Here is a 23,278-nt window from a genome sequence, read left to right on the forward strand (position 1 = left end):
AAGTTAGAGGAGATTTGCTCTAGCAAAACTTACTTTATTTTTATTATTATCACCTAAATTTTCGTCTAACATATCTTTATACCTACTGTCTAGGGCTTAGAGCGGCAGTCTCGTGATAGAAAGGTTTTCGGTTCTATTCCTCCAAGTATTGAAAACGAATATTTTTAAAACCTTGTAGTAAGTATGAAGGGTTATTTTGATTGTAGATTAAGAATTCGATAACAACTGAACTGATTTAATTCTTCTTTTAAATCCAAATTTTTGAATTTTTAAAAAAAAAACTAAAATTATAACTGGTGGTTGCTTGACCTCCCCTCTCTTTTCCCACCAAAAAATAACTAAAATCACCCTTCCCCCAAAAAACAATTAGGGGATTAGAACCTGGATGATAGATGGTTCTCTGCAGTCACTGTACCAAAGAACTATTAGAACTAAATTGTTTTAGTAGAAAAGCTGTCCTATTCTTACATCAGTAAGTAAAATATGATGTCCATTTGTTTGTCTATCTGTTGGTACCAAAAGAATCTTGCTAACCACTAAAATGATATGGTGCTCTTATACAGGATAGTTTCTTATGGGCCCTCGGAAGGTTTATAACTATTTTGGGGGAGGGTATTATCACACTGCCAAAAAAATCACGTTAGAAAAAAATTACAATCCACCCCAAAATTAAAAACTTAAATTAAAAATGGAGGTTAATTGGCCTTCCCCCCCCCCCCTCCACCCCACCCAATAAAATCACAACTCCCCCAAAAATTTGATGAAAGATTGGAGGTTTGAACCGGAACTCTAGATCTTACGTTACTGGTGTTTAACCACAGGGCTATTGGCACCACCAAATATTATTTTGAAAATTGGTCTAATTGTAAACAATGACTATATAATTAAAATATTGTCTACTATGTTATAATATTAATTTAATTGAGTTCTTCTTTTTCTAGTATCGCTTCTGGTGGATAAGAAGCGGATATCAGTCATACTGATAAATTATTTGGGATCATATTCTATTCAGTTTTTGTTGACATCGGTGCAAAAAATGTCATTTTTAATCTTACTTCTGTACATTTTTATATCTGTGGAAATCTTCAAAAAATTTGTGTTTCTTGGGATTAAATATGTCTATTTTCTCCTTACATTTAAGCACCGACGTAGCTCTGTGGTAGAGTAACAGTAAAATTTTTCTTTTAGATTTTACTTTATCTGTAGGTCGCGTGTTCAAATCTCCGCGGTCAAAGAACAAAAATATTTATTTTTTTTATTTTCTGAAATTTTTTTTCTCTCTCTCTCTCTCTCTCTCTCTCTCTCTCTCTCTCTCTCTCTCTCTCTCTCTCTCTCTCTCTCTCTCTCTCTCTCTCTCTCTCTCTCTCTCTCTCTCTCTCTCTCTCTCTCTCTCTTTTTAATTGCTTTTTCCAAGATTTTAAGTGACTTTTTAAAATTGGTTTTATTTTTTTTTACTTACGATGTTATCAATGTTAAAAAATAATATTTTTGTTCACTGAGGTGGTTTTGATCCGATATGCTTCAGACTGCTGGGATTATAACTATAAGTTGAACTTATCCACTGAGCTACAGAGTAGATTACTATATATATGGTGAATTTAAACAATGAGTGTTGAAAATGTTGTCTACTTTGTCTTTTTCACCAAGAATGTTCGGTTGTTTTCATAGCTCATTGACTTAAATTTTACTGTTTTATACCTATTCTTCTTTTAGAGGTTATCGTGCTAGTTGGAAGGTTTTAACTCCGTGTCAGCTAATATTCTTTTTGATTAGAGAGAGAAATGTTATGAAAATGATTATGTTGTCTTTTTTCGCTATACTTATATAAAAATCACATTGAATTAATTGTGCCGCTGTAGTCTTGGGGCAAATTTTTACGTAACTTATCTAAGAATTCCAGTTCAAATCCCGGCAAGTAACTTAAAAGATTGTAGCTATCATCCATATAATAAAGTAGCAGGATGTTTGTTTGGCTCTCTGTTTATTTATTTGTACCAAAGAATCTCACTAACTACTGAAATAATATAGTTCTCCTTTACAGGTTAGCTTATCATAGTTCCTGGGAAGGTTTGTAACTATTTTGAGTGAGGGTTCCACCACCCTCCTAAGAATAAATTAAAACCAATTTTTGAGCCCTTGCCTTTGGCATTTCGTGACTAATTTAACTGGCTTTGATCTTGTAATTGTACATATTTATCTCCGTGAAAAGCTGTTTATAATACAATGCATAACTGGTTAGTCAACGTTTTTTGGAAAAATTCTTTTCTTTTTTAGTCTTGTGGTTAGCGTCAAAGTGTTGTATTACAATGGTTGCAGGATCTAGACCGTGCAGGAAAAATTATTATTTGATTATGGGATAATAGACATCAAGTTGTTCTTCCTTTAAAAATAACATATAACAGTAGTGCTTCGAAACCGATTTATGTTCGTTGGATTATAACCGGTTCTCAGCCATACTGAAAAATTATGTGCAGAGTACAGGAGAGAGGTTATTGTATTCTATACCTAAATTTTCTTGCATAATTTCTTGTCTTCTTTAGTGTAGGGGTTATCGCGCTAGGGTATGGATAGGAAGATTGCAGGTTCAACTCCTCCAATGTTAAAGTTTTACTATTTTATCAATTGTCATGATATCTACTCTCTAAGCAAATTATAAAAAAGCTTTTTTATATTTTAAGTGAATGTTGTTATAATGTAGTTTTAAAAAATATTATTACTTTTACCAAATATTACTTGTTATCTCAGACATTGAAAATTATATTTTGAGGTTGGGTAGATTCGAACACACAACCTTCCAACTGGAACCTCACCTCTACCCCTGAGCCAAAATGACAGACATGAAAATCCATGAAATTTTAAAGTATACTATAAGAAATAAGTTTTTGTTTACTATGTCTTTTTTCACCATTGATAATTGGATTCTTTCATAGCTTAATTATAGAATGTTGGTTTCCTTATCCGTGAGTACCGGGTTCGATTCTCTCCGAGAGGAGCGGGGTTTTTGTTGATGTTAAAAATTGGAAGAATTTATAGAGTAAAAGTTGTCGCAAATATAGGTATTAAATAATGATTTTTTCACAAGGAATAAAATTTTTTTTTTAACATTTTTTTAATTACTTCACTTTTTGATTAGGTATATTAAGTTGAGAAAAAACTTGTTTGAGGGGTAAAAAAATTAAATTAAAAGTTTTTCAGTATCAATAAAAGGGCAAGTACTAATATAAACAACACATAAGGAGCAGATTATTATGTTTGGGGAGGGTCCTGAGGGCACAGTTTCAGGATAGTTTTAATCGCCTCCGAACGTTTTCCCTAACTTGCCAAAAAGTGACCACACACTCTGTATACTTGTCTAATGTCTATGTTCATTTGTAGCAGGGGCTGCTATTCAGCTAATTAATTCCATTGGAAACTGCTGAAAATAAAATATTTTGTTGCGTAAAACTTGTTTTTTGATGTAACTAAAGGGAAATGTGTAAGAAGGGGGATAAAAAAGGGAAGGGGGTTATGAGGAAATTTCCACATAGAATTGTTTGTCAGATTCACATCTCCTTTTTCCTTATTTGTATAATCTCCTAATATGTTAAGCTTCGCACTTTATGGATATTGTCCTTGCTTGTTTTTCACTTACTTTACTAGTTTTTTTCCTTTTTATTGCGCTATTTGTAGGAAAATGCTAAATAAAGATATTGGGAAGAAATACTTACGTTGTTTAATGTTTATAAATCGAGCAAACGTTGTCAACCAAATATTTTTAACTAGTGCAGTGGCTGAACCTCTACCATCTAGTGAAGGCAGGGCAGTAAAAAACCTAAATCTTAAATAAATAGAATATCCTAAAATCATATTGGGACCTATATAAAGCTGATCTAAATTTGAACAACTTAATCGTTCATAACTCTTTAAGGGCAATGCTTTTTTTTGTGAATATTCCCTGTACTTATGATATATAAATATATAAAGAATAAAGTGAATTTTTCTTTATAAAGGGGGGGGGGGGGTAATGCAACCATCTCGTATTAATGATTAAATGGCACTTAAAATTCGAATTTCGATCTGAAATTTTGCATGAATAATCCTTGGTAAGTCTATTTTCCCTAAATCGAACAAAAAGTTGGAAAAGTAACAGCTGACGGCTCAGACGTTTCGCCGTTTTTTGGCTATTTTTAGGGCAAATCTGCCATAAATTATGTAGGAATCAACTTTTTGAAACATATTTTTGCTTTAAATCTTGTGAAATAATACAAAAAAAAACATTTTTTGATTTCAAGTACAAGCAACTAGCGGCTAGAACCGTTTTGAAAACGTTTTGGAACAGCAAAGATGATTTGCCTTGAAAATAGTTTTAAAATGGCTAAACGGCTGAGCCGCCAGCCATTAGCCGATAATTTTTCAACTTTTTGTTCAATTCAGGGAAAATAGACCTACCAAGGATTACTCATGCAAAATTTCAGATCAAAATTCGAATTCTAAGTGCTATTTGCTCACTGATTACGAGATAGTTGCATTAACCCCCCCTTACCTGACCACTGAACTTTACTTAATATTGATATAAAAATAGGTGTATTTTTGTCATGGAAACTGTGAGTTTGACAGCCTCGTGGGTGAAAATGACAATGAAACTGTGTTTATGACAGCAGTAAAGGTGTAATTTTGACAGTGAATAAAAAAATATTGCCAATAATACAGCAAAAAACGAAATTAACAAAAACATTCCCACTTTTTGTCAAAAACACAGTGGCTGTATTTTTGCTTGTGGTAAAAGTGGCAATCACTGTCCGTTATTCTATTTATAATTTTTTGCTTAGTTTTATGGTTATTGTCACAAAAAGCTGTGACATTGATAATTAAGAAGTTGATGGTGCTTACTGATTATCCACTGGCGTTAACTGCGACACTAACAAAATTTTACTATTTTTTTAGAGGAAAAAATCTTCGAACTGGGAGTTGTGGTGTTTTTCCTTATAATCATCTTAGAAGATATTCTACAGTTCCTCAGGTTTTTATATTTTATTTAAAATTAGTTTCCATTAATCTTCTCTGCATCTGTGATCTGTCTCCAAGAACGCCCATGCTTTTTTATGGGGGGGGTGGGGGGGTCATAAAATATCTATTGATGGTGATGTTACTTTCTTTGAAGTAGTTTTGGGAGATCGTAAACACCCCTCAACCTTCTACCCCTTCTACCTCTGTCTCCCAACCGAGTAGTTCTAATCGTTATTTTATGTATGCATAAATCGACCAATCGAATTGAAACCTAGCGTGCATGAGGATTCTTGTTATACTATATACAATTTTTAAAGCAGCAGTAACTCTATCATAATAGTCCTCACGTTTATTTAAAGATTTGACTAAAAGAAAATTTATAAAGCGATGTTGTATCTGTATAACAAACTCTCAAAGAAAAGAACGTAATTATTCAGTCCAGACTACCAAATAATTTATATTCTTTAATGATGGCTTTCACAATTAAGAAATTACATATGGTAATACTAATGGCTATTATTTGTGCCTATTATACCAACAGATCTATAGTATATATTTATACCCCTCCCCCCCTTTTTTTCAATGACCCTTTTCGTCTGCTACTAAATTGTTTTCCGCTACTTTGCTGTGTTAATACTTGCGACCCATTTGGTTGATTTTTATTAACACAATACAGTTATTTACCTTTCTTCCTCCATGTTTGCTCAGTTTTAACTCAGAATCTTTAATTTCCTACATCTTCGAATCTAATTAGACACTCTAAGTCCCTTAGATACAAATAATATTTCTTTGTAAAACGCTTTTAATGTACAGTTAATTCGAATTTTAAATAATCAAACGCTTTTATTCAAAATTCAAAATAAGCCCATTAAATCGATTATCAAACATTTTTGAAGAATTGAAAAATGGAACACGGTTAGACCCTCAGATGTCAAAACTTTATTTTAGTGTTTGGCCAAAATGACTTAGCAATTGTATCTGTAAGTACGTCTAATAACACCCTTTGCTATTTTTAAAATCCTAGAATTTTTTTTTGCAAGAAAATTGCATAAATTCGCAACCTTTTTTAGAGCCACTACATAACTCGAGTTTTAAAACTTTTTATATAAAATCCTTTTTACAAAAAATATCAATAATTACTTAAAATTAAACCTGAAAGAAAAAAAATCTTATTACACGTGTTAATTTGCATGTTTTAGGTCTTTTTTTGAGGAAAGTATAACTTCCACAATTTTGACAATAATATATTTTTTTAACATTTCAAAGTAAAATATAATAAAACTTAAACGATTTTTCTTGAATTATCAGTTGAAAATTTCATCAAACATGCAATTTAAGTGATGAAAATTTAATAAAATCATTTTTTGAATGTTTAGATTTACCAATTTTCTACATTTAAAACAAAATGTTAACAAAATTTAAAAACATTCTAATATATAACTTTAAAAATCAATAACATTTTATAAAATGATGTTTTAAAAAATAAATCATTAAAAGGTATTAAAATGCATTTTAAGTTGCTTAAAATTAAAACGAGAATATCTTTTTACACTTTATTCTTTGTAATAGAGATTAATCGTCATTTGCTGAAAATGAAACATTTAATAAACTAATTGAATCTTTTTGTGACCATGTTTAAACTTTTTAATTTTTACACTAAGGTGTTTTTTAATGAAAATCTTTGTTGAATTCTCTTTTGCGACAAAAAAAGAAAGGGATTTTTTTACTATTTCTAGGTTATCTTATGTAATTTAAACTATATAATATGAAATAATTTTTAATTGTCTTTCTTTTGAGCAACAAAACACTGTAAAATGTAACATATATGCAAAAATAACAATTTTTTTAATGAATATTATAATATCCTTATATGACATTGCGTCAGAGCTTATTCTTTAGATCATATGTTCATGAAAAGTAGTCATAAACTTGGAGGGTTGCGCTATTTATTAGAATATTAAATAAACTTGAATGGTAAAAATATTAGCATAGCCTTTGTCAATTCAAATGCTTTAGGTATATTATTCGGAAAGTTAGTTAAAAAAGAGAGAATTTGCTGTGTATACTGTTGAAAGACTTTCAAAAATGTAAATTACAAAGCAATCCTAAAAGATCGGGTCGTAGGCGAGTCTTAGTCGGGGGTTTTCTGATAGCAAATATTGCGTTATTGGTATACAATGTAAAAAAAAAAACATTTTAAAGAAATTCTTTAAATAAAACCCAACGTGTATTGACAGTACAAACATCTTAATGCTAGCAGACATATGTTTATCAACATTTGCAGAAAACTATTTCCACAAGAAAAATTATTCAGGTTTCTACTTCACAATTTTAAATATTTCTTTCTGATAAAATGTTTGACATATATCGTATAATCATTTACCAAAAAAAATATTTTGATAATTTAGATTTCAGAGAAGATTAATCCTTTCAAAAAACTAAGACGACATTTTGCATCTTCTGTCATGACATTTTAGAAAAAATATAAAAAACCAAAATTTAGTATGAAAACTATTTTCATCGGTTTTTCTGAAGGTATTATCGTATTCTGTGGCTTTGTTATTATCATTTACTTATATCGAAAGTGCCAAACATTGTACCCTAACTTATTCATTTAATAAAAAACCAAGCGTGGGAAAGCAACCTGGAACCTATAGTTGGCATGGTCAATTATATTTTAAACTATCTTTTAGCATGATTTAGTATTTTATCAACAGTAACTTTTCTCCTATTTCTATCCCCTGCGGGGGGCTCTAACCCTGCGGGGCGAATTGCCTAACCCTGTGGGGCAATCACCTAACCCAATACAACCTAACCTAATATATCAAAAGGCATTTTAAAAATACGACGAATCGCCCCTTAAAGGTCGTTGCCACGAAAGGGACTATTCCCTGATACCCTACTATTAAAAAGTCAATTAATTATGGTTCTTTATCTATTACATACAGAAAATTAAATTTTTTATAGTTACTATTCAAGTTTAAATCTAAAAGTATGCAAATTAATTTTCTATTAATTTATAAGTCTTATTAATTGCTACTAGGAAACCAAAGATGGACCAACGGATGAAATAGATGGACAAGAGGACAGAATGGAAAAATTGAAAAAGATCCGGGAAATGTTGAAACAAAATAATCCGCAAAATATTCCAAAACCGCTATCAAAATCTTCAGATGTTAGATACAGGTATTATGTATTATGTGTTGTAATTTTAAGTTTATTATGTCGAATTTTTGTGGCAAGATACATATGTGATGTCCGTGTTTTTTACACGTAATTCATTTTCTTTACAATTTTAACCTTTCTGTATTATTTTATTTCTCTTATAAATCCACTTTCCACTCTGTTGTTTAAAGAATACTTATCTTCATTCTTGAGTAAACCTATACATGAATAAGGAAAGGACAATGACGGATAATTTAATCTACAACCGCTCTTTTATTCTTAATATTTACTACTCTCGTACAAATGATTGGGGGGAGGGGGATTATTTTTTCTTACATTGCCCTATCCCTACATTCCTGAAAGGTTTCCTAATTGTGTTGATTGTCTGTGTAATTGTATTAAATTGCCTAGGTAGCTAATCTTGTTTAATTTCTGATTAAGGTGTATTGTTCCCTTTCCTGCGAGCTCGGAGTTTGAGCTGACCTTGCAGGTAGGCCAGTTACGGGTTCAGGTTGTATCGCTTCTCTTGAATTACTTTGTCTGTGTGTGCAGGACGTTCAACCTAATAATTAGGGAAGGAACTCGTAATTTAAGTAGGATTCACTAAAGTTTAGAAACTGTAACGATGAAATGCGCACTATTTATATACATATAATTTAATTGAAATATGCCATAGTTGTAAATCCGTTTCTGCTTGATAAAAACAAGTTCTTAATCGGGATTAAAATGCATGTATAGTAATTGTTTATCGGCTATACTCTTTGCTCATATTTCAGCATAAGATCAAATATAAACTTTCACTATAAATGCACGATTCCTACAAATACATATAATTTAGTTATTTTAAATGATGCATCAATTTTGAACGTACTTGTCCTTGTTAAATGATAACTTAATGAATGCACACAATTATTTTGCTCTTCTCTAAGATTTTGAAATATTTCTGTTATCTAATGTCTCATGCCTATATTTTTTAGACAAAATGAATTGAAAATGATTGCTAAAATCGAAATATATCTTCATGTCTTAGAATAGTGTAAATTTTTTTAAAATAGGTTGAAAAACATACTAACTTTAAAATATGAAATATTTCTAAATTGTAGTATGGGAGATAAGAATATTTATTATATATTTTGGCAAAATCATTTATATGCAATGCAATGGGTGTAAGGATATGGAGGGATCTTAAGAGATAAAACAAGGGACAATGGATTTATATAAATCTCAATAAGGGGGGGGGGGGGAGTTCTGACACATTTGCGTAAACCTGGTGTATAGGCTTTATCTTTAAACTGAGATGATAGGTTATTAGGGATAAAATCAATCTTATATGATGAATTTCCCCCCAGATTTAGGATTTTTTGGATAGGCCTCCAGGTTTCGTAGCTCCAGGCCTCCAGGTGGTCTCTGTACAGTGTACAGGTAAAAATTAAAAATAAGATTTTTTTTGAAGAGTTATAGGTTAACTTATAAAACAAAATATGCTTCTTTTTGATTGTTATTCACATATTTGAAGAAAAAACATACATATTTTGTCTCATAAGCTGACATCTAACTCTTTAAAAAAAAAATTTCATTTTTACCTGTAGAGAGACCATTTTCTCCTATTTCTAGCCCCTGCGGGGGGCTCTAACCCTGTGGGGCAATCACCTAACCCAAAATAACCTATAAAAGGCCAAAAAAAACGACGAATCGCCCCTATATACAGAAGACTTCTGATTTTTTATTAACAAACGCAGTTCAACCAAGTATGGCAACACTCATAGAAGCAAAGCTCATAAACATTACTAGAATGACCGTCTAAATTCTAATTTTAGAGATGCTACGCTATTAATATCGTGTGTACAATTTTGCAGACATATATATCATGTTAAAATGTTTTTTTTAATATCAACCTTTACACTGTACAGACTTTTTGGTGATTATTATAGATCTGCTTAGATTGTACTTTTTCAAAAAGGATGTTCACCTTTTTTTAAGGGGTTAATTAAAGGGTTTCAAGGGTTTAACGTGTATGCTTTTTAAAAGCGAAGCTTTTTATGCGAAGCTTTTCTATAATTAGGGTCGGTCCTTCCGTCACTCCGTCCGTACGTCACAGTTAGCTCTTTTCGTTAATTTAAACAGGTTAGAATTGTTCTATCGATTCAAAACTTTGCATGATGATTCCTTTAGTAGTTAGGTAGTCCGTACGTCCTTTTTAAACATGTCGATTTTTTAACTTTGACAACAAATTTTTGTATGTTAAAATTATCCGATTCGTCTGATTTTTTAAAACTGATTCCTATTACAACAAGGTACAATATTAAAAGCGAAGCATCTCTATAAATAAGTCCCAAAAATGTAAGTATGTCCTTAAAGAGTATCATCTATTTATGCAGTTTTGCCACAAATTTACATACAATATTGTTTGTACTGATGCATGAATATTCTGCTAATTCAGTTCTGACAATCTACAATTGTTAATGTTCGTTGTCCTCCCATTTCAAAGCTTCGCTTTTATGGATGTTGTCATCCTTGTTTTTTCTAGATTTGCAAAGGTAATTATTCTAAGTTTACTAACATATGTATAAGGACAAACTTTCCGACACATCCAAAGTATAGAAAAGCTTTGAATTTAATGATTAATATCTAACAGTATTATTAGAATTTCGATTATTATTATTATTATTACCCACACACGCAAATTCTTTCTTGTTCTAGGAATCAATAGTATCTATGATATCACACTATGTTTTTCATTCTTCTTAACAGTGAAGCTTCTATATAATCGGGGCCAGTTTGTAAGTCCGTAACCGATACCTCTTATTGGTAATTATACATGTTAAAATTATCCTCTCGATTTTAAACTTACCACGTTGCATGATTGCCATAACATAGCGTAGCAAATTGGCTTTATTTTTATTGTAGAGAGATCCTTCCATATTAACAGATATAATGTCACTTTTTTAATAGGGATGATTAATTGATATCCAATTAATTTAATAATATTTTAATTTGTTATTTTATGCTCAATAATAAATCTATCCATGACCTAAATTTTGTTAAGGTTGGTGATGTGATTCTGGTGGAACGAATCAGGGAGGATGGATGGTGCAAGGGGAAACATCAAAGGTAAAAAGATTTTCATTTATGTTTGTTGTGTAGCCATAGTTTATTCAGGGATCTAAAGGTATAAGATAAATGGCCGATAAATTGATGTACATCCTCAATGTTAATACACAAAATTATCCCTTCTGTAGATTACAATTAGTGGTTGGAACATTTGGACACTCAACTTTATAGACCAACCAATCAGAATTCATTAGGAACTAGTGTAATAAACAGCCCATTGTCCCCTCTCTCTAAGTTTCTAAGTGTTTGGACCTAAGTAGTAATGGAGCAAGACGAGACACCTTTTCATTGCCACTATTGGGGCTCAAAGTTCAAGCACATCGAGCAAAAAGATTTAGATAAATCTAGCGTTTCAAAATTATTTTTACTTCATATATTTAAGAATATGTGCAAAGATTTAACTCATTTTTAAATCGAAAGATGCTTTTTTAGAATTCTCTAAGGCTCTTTAAAGTATTTATGTATATACTGTCGGCTAGAGGTTTGAGGTGGATAATCTAATATTTTTTTTTTAATGAGAGGTTTTAAAGTTTGAGGGGGTGGGGTTAAACACCTTTTTACCCCCCACCCTTTGACGTCTATGATTGATTGCGAGATCCCTAGATATTTTCTGCCTCCCTTTAATATAATAATTTGTATTGCAGCTGAAATATTAAGAAGTTGTGTTGCTCTTACCTCATACCTGAAATTGTTGCTATTTCATTCATATTCTTAATAACAATGATATGAAATACATTTCTGTTAAAAATAACAACGCAATTCTTGACATTTCTTTATACGAAAAACATCTTTTCTTAGTATAGTATGATGAATAGATAAGTTACAATGAAAAATTATTATATTAATCAATATTGGATATATATTCAAAATTGTCTCAACATCCTGATATTATTTCCACGTCATTAAATTTTAATTACGTGCTTTTAAGATATCCAAAATAATGACATTATTGTGCTTTTCATGTGAGATTCTTCAAAGTTATTTTCGTGTTATGCGGTTTAAACCAATTTAGAAGGGTAAACATGCTAAACCAATCAAGTCGATATTTAAAAGGCCAGATTTTTCAATTACTCGGCAATCCACCAAAACTTCGGCCTGCAGACAATGTTTTGACAAATTTCGCCGTTTTGGAAAATTTCTTATCATATGGCAAGAAAAACTTTTTGAAAACCCAACTGGTCAGGCTAATAACATACCTACTAAAAGAAAAATGTTGGAACTTCAATATTTTATCTGCGGAAAGCCGTTTATAATACACAGTACAAATGAAGGTGCTTTGACTTTTGTGTCAGAACCTAAATTGGGACATAGTGCATTTCATTACCCTAGGTTAGGTAACTTCATTTCACTTTTCAATAAAATCTAAAATGCAGCGCACGGTTGGACCCTCAGATGTCAAAACTTTATTTTAGTGTTTGGCCAAAATGACTTTGCAATTGTATCTGTAAGTACGTCTAATAACACCCTTTGCTATTTTTAAAATCCTAGAAAATTTTTTTTGCAAGAAAATTGCATAAATTCGCAACCTTTTTTAGAACCACTACATAACTCGAGTTTTAAAACTTTTTATATAAAATCCTTTTTACAAAAAATATCAATAATTACTTAAAATTAAATCTGAAAGAAAAAAAATCTCATTACACGTGTTAATTTGCATGTTTTAGGTCTTTTTTTGAGGAAAGTATAACTTCCACATTTTTGACAATAATTATATTTTTTTAACATTTCAAAGTAAAATATAATAAAACTTAAACGATTTTTCTTGAATTATCAGTTGAAAATTTCATCAAACATGCAATTTAAGTGATGAAAATTTAATAAAATCATTTTTTGAATGTTTAGAATTACCAATTTTCTACATTTAAAACAAAATGTTAACAAAATTTAAAAACATTTTAACATATAACTTCAAAAATCAATAACATTTTATAAAAAGATGTTTCAAAAAATAAATCATTAAAAGGTATTAAAATGCATTTCAAATTACTTAAAATTAAAACGAGAACATCTTTATACACTGTACTCTGTGTAATAGAGTTTAAATGACATGATTAGTGAATGAAATATTTCCTAAACTCATTAAGCCTTTTTGTGACTATATTAAAAATAATTTATTTTGTTTTATATTGCTTTTTTATTCAAATATTTGACAAAATTTTCCCTACGTCAATAAAATAAAGTCAGTTTTTTACTGTTTCCAGGTTTTTCTTTATAATTATAACAATTAAATATAATATAAATCTTCATTATCTTTTATTTGAATTATCATACACATTAAAATGTAAAGTATAAGCTAGAATAGCACTTTTTTTAACGAATATTTTAATGACATTATATCAAAATAATTCCTCTTAAATATCACACAACATATGATTGGGAAGTATAGCCATTTCTTGGAGGTATAATATTTACAAAAATACCATTAATTCTGTTTTTATCAGAAGTTAAAAAAAATGAACAATTCTAAAACAATGGTTGGCTGTCTAGATATTGAGTACACTAAGACTACGGCTCTGTTCTATTGAAATAATGTTGCAAAAAGAGGGGTTCTGAAAGTAATCTACCTAATTATTTTTAAAGAACCAACAAGTACTGTCAGTATCTTTTTTCTTGTAATCTAGCAGACAATCAAATCATAACACAATTTTCATGATAAAATATTCAGGTTTCTACTTCACATTTTAAAAAATATACTGATCAATAAAATGTTCAAAATTTTACTTTGTACTAATTGAAAAAATATGTTGTAATTCTTATTTTAAATTTACATTTTTATCCCTGACAAAATCATAGACGACTTTTAAAGGCATCTTATCTAAACTTTTTGAAGAAAAACTTAAAAACGTTAATTAAGTATTAAAACTATTTTCTTCGATTTTTCTGAAGTTATTATCGCATTCTATGGGTTTTTTATTATCATTTACTTATATCGAAAGTGCCAAACATTGTACCCTAACTTATTCATTTAATAAAAAACCAAGCGTGAGCGGTTTTAGAGAAAATTAAATTTGAAAATTTCAAGTTCAATTTTCATCCACTAGGAGTTACTGCATAATCATGACAAGAAAAGCAAAGATTATTTATTTAAAATTTTGAACAACTTTGCTTTTATAAATTTCTTCATAAAACCACTCCTGAAGTGAGTTAATTAATGGCCATTTTTATCAATTGCTGTGCTAAGGTCACGGATTACAGCCATAAATAAATCATATAAAGAGGTTTTATGACTGACTTTATAAAAGCAAAGTTGTTCAAAATTTTAAATAAATAATCTTTGCTTTATATGTCATGATTTTGCGGTAACTCCTAGTGGGTGAAAATTGAACTTGAAATTTTTAAATCTAATTTTCTCAAAAACCGCTGCATTTTAGATTTTATTGAAAAGTGAAATGAAGTTACCTAACCTTGGGTAATGAATTGCACTATGTCCCAATTTAGGTTCTGACACTAAAGTCAAAGCACCTTCGAAGGCACTGTGAATACGATGCGATAAATCAATATTTTTTTAGGACGGGCCAAAGAGGTTTATTTCCAGCTTCCTTTGTTGAAAGAATAAACTGAAGAAAAGGATTTTTTTCTGTAAACTGTATTTTTGATACGATAGAGATGAAAATATATATATAATTATAAAGTTAATAAAGAACATATTCTAAATATACATTGAATAACAAAACTCAAACAACTTATCTTTTAAGTGAATGAGCACATTTTATTTTATTTCTTGATTTTATATTTATAGATGATTATTATAATATCTCATAGCAATAAATAGATTAGTGCAACTCAATGAAGTATGTATTATGTGATATTTAGCTTAAGTCTATGTAATGTATTAAAGATATTTAGTCTAGGGATAGTTCAGTCAAAATATTTGTATATGTATTTTCTAAACATAATAACTTGAAACTTATATATTGTTGTGATACATGAAAATTTAAAAGCGGGCCATTTTTTACTCATATTTTCCAAAAAGTTGACTGCAAGCTTCCAGTCAAATGCGCTTTTTAGGTCAAGCTGTATTTATTTATGACTAAACGCATAGTATAATTAAATTAAAATTATGAACAGTTTGACCTAATAAGCGCATTTGACGGAAACTTGCACCCAACTTAATAAAATACGCAAAAAAAATTACCCCTTTAGTATAATTTTGACCAATTCATTACGTAGATTTTTTTTCATCCTTTATATAATATCCATAGCTATCCTCAAGGGAGGGGTGCAGGGAAAAATTTCAAAAATTTGGGGGTAATCTTTATATCACATAGGCAAGGACGTCCAAGCTTTTAAAGTTTTTTTTCGGGGGGGGGGGGGGGGTAAAAATTCAGAAATCTAAATTTGGAAAGGAGGATAATCACCTCTTTACGCCCCCCTCCCTGTCCCATTGGACGTTCTTTGCTATCCTAAACATTCTTTAATCTGCTAAAACTCATATGGATGATAACATCCAACTCTGTAAATGATATTCAAAGATCTATATTATCATAGTTGCATATATTTTTTTTTCTTCAACTTTATGAAAGTAAACGGAGAGACCAAAATAAAAAATAATTGAGTGATAAAAAAGGATGCACTGTTTATTGTAGATCTCTTAACATTGGGGATGTACATCAATTAGTTGGGTATTGGCTTATCCCTTTAGATCCCTATTATAAAGGGCACTTAAAATCATAACAAAAAGCCTAAATCATTTTCAAGTGTAATATGTGGTTTTGATTGCACTATGTACAGCCAAACCACTTTTAAGCAGGGAGGGAAGCTAGGGACATTGGGTTGTTTATTACACTAGTCCCCAAAGTTTTGTGATAACGTTTCCTGTTTGTAAGCTTAACAACTTTGGGGACTATTATTGAATTTTGATTGTTTCATTAATTAAGTTGAGGGTTCAAACGTTTCAACCACTAATTGTAATCTACAGAAAGGTTAAATTTTTGTATCATCGTTGGGGATGTGCATCAATTTATCACATATCTCTGTGAAAAAGTTCTTAAAATATGTATCACGAATTAACTACAATGAACAGTGCCCCATTTGTTGTATGTTTTTTAAATCACGAAATGATTTCAAATACAGGGTGCGCCACATAAATCCGGACTCTTTTTAAACGGCCATAGCGCCAAAACTACTTGACCAATCAGGACGTTTGACCCCACTATAAAAAGCTTAGGTAATGACCTTGTTGCCCATGAAAATCTTTGGACGATGGAGGACGTGTACTCCGAGCTGGCCGCGCATATGTTCAACTAGGCAGATTCGAATTGCGCAGATAAATTACCGTAGATTTAAGACTTGGGCCTACTAAATCTGACCTCAGCCCATCTGTAGGTGAGATGGACTAATGAAACTTGCTGGAGATACTATCAGATACCTAGTGAAAACACTAGAAAAGACTAGAGTTCTCTATCCCAGCTGACTTGGCTGTAGTACTCCGACAAAGTGGATCGTGGTAAATTTTAAGATGTCAAAAACGTCAAAAATCTTGAAAATTTCTCGGTTCTTGACTTCAGGGGCCCATATGGAAACTTGAAACTCGTTTTAGACTACGTATTGCGCTGATAACCCTATCTTACTCTTCGTGCCATTTTTAAAAAGGTATAAAACGTTGTTCTAGCTTAACTGTGGCCCAAATGAGAGCCGCCGTGTAAAAGTGTAGCTTTAAAGATAGGTTAATTTGGATCCTGCTGTTACTCACTCCTTAAGGAGATGTGGTCTCCCAGCAGCCCCGATCTTAATCCAATGGACTTTTGGGCCTGGAGCGCCATTAAAGCATGAACCTATAGACGCGCCCATACCAAAAAGACCTCTCCCATTGCTCCTATCATGGAGAACTTCGCCTGCTTGAACAGGGACCTGGTGACCTGGGTCGGCGGGCGGTTAAGGGGGCGGGTAGAGGCGGTGATTGATGCTGGCGGCGATTTTATTAAATAATCTAATAGTCATATACCTTGGTTGCTTCCCAGTTTTTAAAATTCAATAAAATCTTTAAAATTGACAATTTTATGTTTATTTGTTTAAAAATAAGAAAAAGTCCGGATTTATGTGGCGCACCCTGTATATATATTTTATATTATTGATGGATGTATTTTTATATCAGAATGCTTGTATATGTATTATTTTTAAAATTTATTATAAAGTATTTTAATAGATTTTTCGTTTCTTGTTCTCTTTATAGATCTTTCAAGCTTTCGTGGTAAATGTTTTATATACATCCTATTATATAAAGTAGTAAGTTTATGTCTGAAACTTAAGATCTTAGAAACTTTCGATCCGATTAAGATCTTTATTTAAGGTAGGCTTCACATAAGTCCTGTGATGATTTAGGCTTTTCATTTTTAAGCCAGTCTATCTGGTAATACATCCGTAATATTTAGCATTCTTAGATGAGGTTTTATACCAACAAGGATGGCAGTATCTATAAAAGCGAAGCGGTTGTCCTACTCCTAGGAATCATTGTTTCAAAAATTAGATGATTAGGATGAAAGGTACACTAAAGGCTAAAAATCAGAAAGCTTTAAATGGACGTACACAATTTTTGCAAGTTTTTTATTTTTTATTTGGAACTACCAGGTTAAGGTTGTGTGTCAGTTGGTACCTAAAGAACATACCCTGGTCATTTAGTTGCTGTGCTTTTATTTACAAAGCAGAATATTACAATTTGAGTTAAATCATAAAATTTCGAAGAGAAATCATAAATCCGTCATTTCTTAAACCTATCCTCATGAATATTATTCTTCTTGTTTTTGTATATAAAAAAAAACAAGGATGACTACATCAAAAATAGCAAAACTCGACAAATGAATAAATCGCTACAGCAACAAGTTTGGAATGAACGTACTTACACACCCTAATTGCAGAGAAGCTTCGCTTGAAAAATTAATTTTGAGTTTTTAAAATTTATTATGTATTAACAAAAATATTAGTATTAAAATAATTTCGATGAAATACAAAGCAAGACAATTCTGTTTTGGTTTTAAATATAAAAAAAGACAAAAAAATAATTATTAAATCTATTTAGAAACAGCCTTTTATAATAAAATATGTATTAACAATATTTTTAAGCTTACCAAGATTTAAAAATACATTTCATAAAAGTATTTAATTAAACAGTACATACACACACACATACATAGAATAGACAAGTTTAATAATATACAAATTAGTATTAAAAACTTAAAACTAATAAACAGGTTCAAAATATCAGTCAATAGTTATTTTATATAATAAATTTCATAAATAATGTATCTGAACAATTCTTATATTAAAATGAGTTATATCATTTTATGGATTTGTATAATATATTCTATTTTACTTAAAATCTGCTTTAAACAAATGTTGTCAAAATTGGAAGATTTTTCCAGCATAATTTTTGGATCAGCAGATTATTAATATGCTTTCTACATAGGTATGTTTTCAAGCATTAAAATGATATTTTAGGTGTTTTTAAGTAAAGCTTTCCGCCAATTTCTGTTAAGGAACTAATATTAGAATCAACTGGATAATTCATTGTTAATCTTCTTATTTTCCCAAGAATTCTGAGCCAGGGACACGTTTTGCCAGGTGCATTCTGGAGCTGCCAGCCATGGCTTCCAGGACAGGTAGCCTTTGCAAAAGACTCTCTGAAAGAAAAAGATTTTATATATAATTGTCATCCAAAATTAGTCAATTATAGGCTTCACACATAAAAGGGGTTATTGCCGTCCAAGTTTAAATTTTTAAACATTGACTTATTTATTTATTTGGGGCCTGGAACACATTTTTCGGTAGGGGAGTATGCCCCATTCAAGGAAGTAGAACCTTATTGGTCTAGAGGTAATCGATATCTTATTATTTAGATGGCTGGACTGACTGAGTTTATTTTGCCGTAAAGATTGAATTATTTGTCAAATGCTTTGCCAATATCAAAGTGACATAAAATACAACAATATTAATAAAGATGTTTTCAGTATGGCTTAAAATCATGTATCTATCGTATTATATCCAGTTTTCTACGAATACGAAAATGTTCAATCACAAGAATAAAAACAGTTTTTTATATCCGCGGAAAACTGTTTATAATACGATGCGATAAATAATCATCCTTTCTCCTAAAAAGCTACTAAATGCAGAATATTGATGCAATGAAACCTACTTGAATTATAACCGGATCGTTTGCCAAGGAATTCTGAGCCAGGTACTCGGCGTACGCGCAACATTGAGGGTTCACTTCTAAAATTTAAAGAAAATTGTTATTCAATTTTTAGGAGCGCTGTTAATCTACTAGTTAAGTGCTCTTATTTCATTTTTTATCATGCTATTTCTCTTTCTTATATTTTTAGGGAAATTTCATTTTCAAATATAGGCATTATCTTGGATTTAGGCTTTTTACTGTCCCTAGATGCTATGGGCGAAGTAGCTAGTAAATTAAAATTTACCTTTGTTGATTAGTGAAGTATTGATGTACTGGTAAAAATGCTCCAGCAGCTAAAAGTTCCCGAGCTCTTTCTATAGGATCTAAAAATTAATATTTGATTTATATTTTATTAGTTTTAACATTAAATTTATCCTTATAATGAAGTAACAGGTTGGCTGTCTGTCTGTCTGCTGTACCGAATTAATTAAACCCCACAAAAAAATTCTTAATTTTCTTAAAAACTAAAATAAAAATTGGGTTATCGAATTCGACTCTAGGCCTCTAGGGGCGTAGTCTGTTATAATTAATATGACACCAAATAGCCATTAAATAAGTTTGAAAATTTTGAAAAATTCTAATCTACTATATAGAAAGTATAGAAACGTAAAAGACAGTAAATATATTATCTTGAGAAAAGTAGATTGAAATCTCAACTTAAGGTGAATTCTTAAAAAATAAATTTGGGGATTTGGTAACGAAAAGTTAGTTAAGGAAAACAAATATTTTTATAAAAATCGTCCAATTCTAATGATAAAAACTATAAAATTGGATTCAATTGGTGGTTTAACTTTTTAAAGGATCAACCTTATTTATATTTTAAGCCCCTCTTGTAAATAAATTGATAAATAAATAATTATATTTCTCTATAAACCAAAAATAATTCTTTTCAGTGTACTGTGTGTTTTGATATAGCTGTTTATATTAATTGCTTTGCGTAAAATAATTGAATATGAAATTGAATAAATGCAGAATGTCAAGAATATGTCTATTAAAAGCCATTTTTGTAAGGTCCAAATATCTGACAAAAACCATTAAAATTACATATAGATAGTTATGTTTCTTAGAAATATTATTTAATGAACGTTATTCTAATGACATTGTTAATATCGACTAGTGTATTAAGTAATAGTATTTTTGACTGAATTATTTTCAGCATATAGTGACATAATATAACTATTTATTACCTTCCAATGATTGCTGGTCAATTGATTGTAAATCAGAAAAGTATTCTGGTAAAATTTCTGGCAGCTCCAATCCTGGCAAGCTCCGAGCAACAACTAAAATAATTGAAAATAAATTCAAATGGCAATTTTAATCAGAGATCTTAGGTATCGGGACAAAGTGTCTCAAAAATCATCAATTTGACGTCATAAAAATGAGGGAGATAAGAAAAGATAAGAGAAAACCCCTAAAAAAGAGATTGATAACCCCTCATTTTTATGACTTCATATGGCTGATTTTAAAAAACTTTGTCCTACTACGATCCAAGTAATAAGACAATGGACGTTAAATTGATATACATCCCATTCTGTAGAGTATAAATATTGGTTGAGAAGTTTGGTAACTACTAATTTAGAAGCAACTAATCAAATTGCGATAAAAGTACCCAAAGTTTTTAATCAAATAACAGGGTTATAAAACTTTGGGTACAAGTGCAATTCACAGTCCAATGTCCATTCCAGATTTAAATATATTAAACTTAAGCCTAGTATTTTTTATAAAACTTGTTCCAAAGTAAGAATACAATTTTATGATAATATTTAAATTGAGAACGATTACATGATTTTAACTTGAGCAAATTTTGTATTCATGAAGACAATTTTATCTCAAAGAGCATCAAATTGATCCCTAGGGCATAAACTAGAGCAATTTTTAGTAGCGAAGCTACTTTATGGCTGTAAGTATGCATCCCACTGTTTGTCCGTCAGAAAAACACTCTTTATATTTTTTGGTCTGATCAATTAGAAATTAATCTATGAAAACTTTTCCATTCTATATGAGAAATCAAATTTCTTTTAGAATTACTGATTAATAATAGCCATATTTTAATTAATCTTTATCCTATAACTTGTGGGTGTTGTCATTCTTGTTTTCTTCATATTCCGTTATTTTTAAAACTCTTTTTTTTCTGAGTGAATTTTTCTGTTGTGTTTTGTAATTTTAATGTAAACAAAGACGCTTATTTTCAATAGAAGCCAAGTTAGTATTAAGTTTTATGTATATTTTATTGGTGTGCTATATTTTATATCCTGCAGACAATCAACACTATGATTTAGTTGGCAAGTGCGCTATCCAAAGTTTTTTTTTAGAAAATTTCCTATGATAAACAAAATTGCCCCCTCTGTAACTTAAAATTATTGGTTGAATAATCCAAACAAGAAGCAATAAAGGCCCAAAGTTTTTAAGCCAACGAATATCAGTACTGGTATAATGAATAGGCCATTGCCTCCTCCCTCTCTGCATATGATAAATAATGTAAGCGTTTAAATAATGACAGGCTCAAATCCTACACCTCCACAACAACTAGCGGACATATTTATTATATTTACCTGAATTAGCCAAAACAAAAAGAAGCATACAGACACCAATGTGAGATTTTATGCTGTTCATTATACTTTTTCTTTTTCTGATGTTCTTTCTAAAAAAAAGAAAATTATATTAATTTTAAATTATTACAAAATCCTTATACTTTATAGAAATTTTCTAAAATTTAAAACTTAATTTTCAATTATCTCTTCATAATTTTCCACTCTTTTTTCTAATTTACATAAACTTTTTTCTTTATAAAGTTTATGTAAAGTAAAAAAATGAAATTATGCTACCCTCATCACTTAGTAATAGTAATACTTAGTGCTCAAAAAAACTTTAGATTGTTTTATAATTAGTAGCACTGCTACTTTATAATCATGGTATGTCCATTCGTCTGGCCGTCATTCCTATTACTTTAATTGACTTTGGTATTTTTGTTCTTAAAAGAAAACTCAATTTGATTAAAATCCAACTAACCAACGCTAATACTATACAGGGGCGTCCAAGCTTTTATTTTGGGGGGGGGTAAAAAAATTTTAAGGGGGGGGTAATTCTGTTTTGGGGGGGGTAAAATGGCGCGCGAAGCGCGCCGCAAATTTTTTTTACCCCCCCCAAAATTTTTACCCCGGGGGTAAAATTTGCTTGGGGGGTTAATTACCCCCCCTGAAATCTGTTGGCAGGGGTAAAATTTGTTTACCCCCCCCAAAATTTACCCCCGTTCGTTTGGGGGGGGGGGGGGTAATCGCCCCATTACCCCCCCCCCCTTGGACGCCTATGATACTATATTTTGTTTATTTACTGTTTCTGATAAAAAAAAAGTCATATTAACATTACATTTACTAAATATGTATGAAGATATTTCTGCATATAAGAATTCTGACAGGTTGTTAATAATTGGTGTACTACTTATGGACAAAAAAGACCTTGTTTGTTGTTATAATTAGTTTTCTCAACCAAAATATAAAAAACCACTCATACATAAAAGTTTTAAAAGTGAGGTTATCTGTAAAGAAGTAAGAAAAACGGGAATGAATATTGTATCTGAGAACTATTTTCCTTATTCGTTTCCACAGTTCAAAATAACAATAAAGGAGCAACAATATATTTTATACTTTGATCTTAAACCAGATTTTTGTGTTCTCTTAAAAAGTGGAACAAGTAGCGGGACAAAATAACAATATCCCTTTTACTACATCCTCTCCCCTCATACTGGATAAACAAACTGACCAATAAGCGAGGTCCATGTTAGCAATCTAAATAGACGACAATTTTTCCCTCTATCTACGTATATTCTCCGTCCATTATTATAAACTATCA

At 30.6% G+C, this 23,278-nt stretch overlaps 2 protein-coding genes across 4 annotated transcripts in view; one reads left to right on the forward strand and one right to left on the reverse strand.

Annotated features, from left to right (window-relative positions):
- LOC145323643 (uncharacterized) overlaps nucleotides 1-15,987 on the forward strand; it is a 55,433-nt gene extending 39,446 nt beyond the window's left edge. For all 3 annotated transcript variants that reach the window (XM_080166047.1, XM_080166049.1, XM_080166048.1), the window contains 5 exons: nucleotides 4,924-4,999; nucleotides 8,030-8,172; nucleotides 8,593-8,641; nucleotides 11,198-11,262; nucleotides 14,772-15,987. In XM_080166047.1, the coding sequence (XP_080022173.1) occupies nucleotides 4,924-4,999; nucleotides 8,030-8,172; nucleotides 8,593-8,641; nucleotides 11,198-11,262; nucleotides 14,772-14,823 (385 nt within the window). In that variant the 3' untranslated portion in view covers nucleotides 14,824-15,987. The remainder of the gene's footprint in view (nucleotides 1-4,923; nucleotides 5,000-8,029; nucleotides 8,173-8,592; nucleotides 8,642-11,197; nucleotides 11,263-14,771) is intronic.
- A 2,152-nt stretch (nucleotides 15,988-18,139) lies between these two features.
- On the reverse strand, nucleotides 18,140-22,183 carry LOC145324279 (uncharacterized). Its single transcript, XM_080166899.1, has 5 exons — nucleotides 21,982-22,183; nucleotides 20,617-20,709; nucleotides 19,674-19,752; nucleotides 19,391-19,467; nucleotides 18,140-18,878 (listed from the first exon to the last, which is right to left on the reverse strand). Exons 1-5 carry the CDS (start codon nucleotides 22,040-22,042, stop codon nucleotides 18,778-18,780), a joined length of 411 nt encoding a protein of 136 aa, XP_080023025.1. The 5' UTR covers nucleotides 22,043-22,183; the 3' UTR covers nucleotides 18,140-18,777.
- Between the last annotated feature and the right edge of the window lie 1,095 nt (nucleotides 22,184-23,278).

The sequence above is a fragment of the Acartia tonsa genome, chromosome 7, assembly GCF_053477335.1.
Source record: "Acartia tonsa isolate MP-2025a chromosome 7, ASM5347733v1, whole genome shotgun sequence".
NCBI classification, from domain to species: Eukaryota; Metazoa; Arthropoda; class Copepoda; order Calanoida; family Acartiidae; genus Acartia; species Acartia tonsa.